The 2,701-nt window shown below is 40.9% G+C and overlaps 1 protein-coding gene across 2 annotated transcripts; it reads left to right on the top strand.

The window, feature by feature from the left end:
• The first annotated feature begins 302 nt into the window (after positions 1 to 302).
• On the top strand, positions 303 to 572 carry LOC124962061 (small ubiquitin-related modifier 2-A-like). Of its 2 annotated transcripts, XM_047521166.1 has the most exons (2): positions 303 to 456; positions 514 to 572. In XM_047521166.1, the coding sequence occupies exons 1-2, from the start codon at positions 303 to 305 to the stop codon at positions 570 to 572; spliced, it is 213 nt and encodes a 70-aa protein (XP_047377122.1). The 2 variants fall into 2 exon arrangements, with proteins under 2 accessions (XP_047377122.1, XP_047377121.1); XM_047521165.1 differs by having other exon boundaries at positions 303 to 572.
• The last annotated feature ends 2,129 nt before the right edge of the window (positions 573 to 2,701 follow it).

Here is a 2,701-nt window from a genome sequence, read left to right as displayed (position 1 = left end):
AACAGAACCAAGGTTGATCATCTCACTGTGAATGTGGGGGATTATCCTGGATTTTCAAATGCGCCCAATGAAATCCAAATTCCCTCAAATTTAGAAGAGAGAAGCAGAAGAGGCAGAGGCAGAGAGAGATCTGAAGATGCTAGCCTTCTGACTTAAAGACGGAAGAAGGCAGTGTGCCCTCTCCCTCGTCCACCGCTGCCACCTCCTTCTTCTGCCGCTCCTGGAGCTGCTTGGGTGCTCATTTGGTGCGGACCTGGTACCTCTTTTGTGAAGCGGCAGCTGAGGAGACTCCAGCGCTCACCATGGCCAACGAAAAGCCCGAGGAAGGAGTCAAGACTGAGACCAACGATCATATTAACTTGAAGGTGGCAGGGCAGGACGATTCTGTGGTGCAGTGTAAGATGAAGAGGCAGACACCACTTAGTGAACTAATGAAAGCCTATTGTGAACGACAGGGTTTGTGGATGAGGCAGATCAGATTCCGATTCGACTGGCAGCCAATTAATGAAACAGACACACCTGCACAGTTGGAAATGGAGGATGAAGATACAATTGATGTGTTCCAGCAGTAGACAGGTGTCTACTAAAAAGGGAACCTGCTACTTTACTTCAGAACTCTGTTCCTACAGACCAAGAACACATTCTTAATTAGAAAACTGCAATTTGGTTCCACCACATCCTGACTATTACAGTATAGTTTTCTCTATTCTTTCATTTCCCCCTATGTACTTTATTGTACATAAAGTAACTGGTATATGTGCACAAGCATATTGCATTTTTTTAACTAAATGGCCAATGATATGTTTTGACTGACATCAGATGGAGATGGGATGGGGAGGAAATACTGGTTCTGTGAAATTATCCCCTTTCTCCATTAGTGGCTTGCTCATTCAGCTCTGATCTTTATATTCCAGTAAGTTATTTTGCTCTCACTGTTTTAACAAAAAACAAAACAAAACAAAAAAAAACCCTGAACAACATAAAAATCCTTGCATACCTTGTTCGATTGGAGAATTTTAATGTTTTTCATTTATCATTGCAAAACCAAGGACAATTTTATAACATTTTTGTACATAGCTGTTACATGTAGGGCAATCTGTCTTTAAGTAGGGGTAAATTACTCTTAAAAAAAAAGATTCCTAGATAGTTTTCCCTTCGAGTCAAGCATCTTGTTGTTTAAATAAAATTCTTGTTTAAAATGAAAAAAAAAAAAAAAATGGAAGAAACATGAGTCCAGGATTCCAGAAGCTGGAAAAGGCAAGGAAATGGATTCTCTCCTAGGGCCTCCAGCAGGAGGAAAGCCCTGTCAACACCTTGATTTTAGTTCAATGAAGCCAACTTCGGACTTCTGACCCCCAGAATTAAATGTTATTTTAAGGCACTAAGTTAGTAGTAGTCTGTTTATAACATCAAAGAAAACTGTTATCACTCCATTATGCTGTGACATAACAGTATATCTGAGACTGAGTAATTTACAAAGAAGAGAAATTATTTCAAACAAATATGGAAGCTGGAATATCCAAGATCAAGGCACTGGGCAAGTTTATTGACTGTTGAGCTCTCCAGTTTCTGCTTCCAAGATGGTACCTTGGATCACATCTTCTGTAGGGGAGGAACACTGTATGGCAGAAGGCAGAGGGCAAAAGTGATGAACTTCCTCCACCAAACCCTTTCACAAGGTCACCTAATCCCATTCCTGAGAGAGGACGCCTCATGACCTAATCATAATTATTTATTTAGTGGTTCTGAGAATCAGACCCAGGATCTAATACACGGTAGGCAAGTGCTACACCTCCAACCCCTAATCACCTCTTAAAAGGTCCCCTCTGAATATTATCACATTGGCAACACTTACATTTTGGAGAGGACACAAACTACAGGAATAAGTAATACAAATTTTGGTACTAAGAACAGGGCACTGCTGAAACAAATACCTAAAACATGGAAGTGTCTTTAGAATTGGACAATGGACAGAGGCTGGGAGAATTTTGAAGAACCTGACAGAAAACGCCCAATTGCCTTGAAGGCAAGGTCAGCCTCTGGGGGGTGCCACAGCCCTGCCCACACAGCACAGAGCATTATGGGAATGCTGGTTGTGGTAGGGTCTCCAGGAAGCAAGCACAAACTTCAAGGAGAGATGCTGATGGCATCCAAGGTGTCCCTGTGAATGATCCACAAGACAGTGGCAGCTGGTCAGAAGCTACATCCACCTTAGCATGGTGCTAGAAAGAAGCCCTCCTTCCAGTTTTTCAAAGAAAGATGGGTGCCCTAGCATCAGGCTATGTTCAGTTAAGATCAGACCACAGCTCTTAAAAAGAGCAGTAGCACTTCTATGCATCCTGAAATGCATGCTATCCTCCTGCACAACACAAATAATTTTAAACTCTCCCTGTGGACATATAAATAGACAAAACACCTGGATATAATTATCTGAAATTAAAGTCTATGTATATGTAGACATAAGCAATTTTACATGTTTTTAATGTAACACTGAATTTTCCAGGAAAATTTTATCAAAATCAATTTTATCAAAAACAGTCAATATTTCAGAAAACCATATCACCAGTGACAACTTTGCATGGGATTTTTATCACCAATATAATTCATCTACATCCATCTGAGCTGCCACTGACAATGTCTACAAACAGATACAAGCAACTGACTACTCCATTATGTCTTCTGGCATAAACGCTCCCACGGA

The sequence above is a fragment of the Sciurus carolinensis genome, chromosome 12, assembly GCF_902686445.1.
Source record: "Sciurus carolinensis chromosome 12, mSciCar1.2, whole genome shotgun sequence".
Taxonomy (NCBI): Eukaryota; Metazoa; Chordata; class Mammalia; order Rodentia; family Sciuridae; genus Sciurus; species Sciurus carolinensis.
Note: the sequence above shows the minus strand (reverse complement) of the source record. Positions and strands in the feature narration are given on the sequence as shown.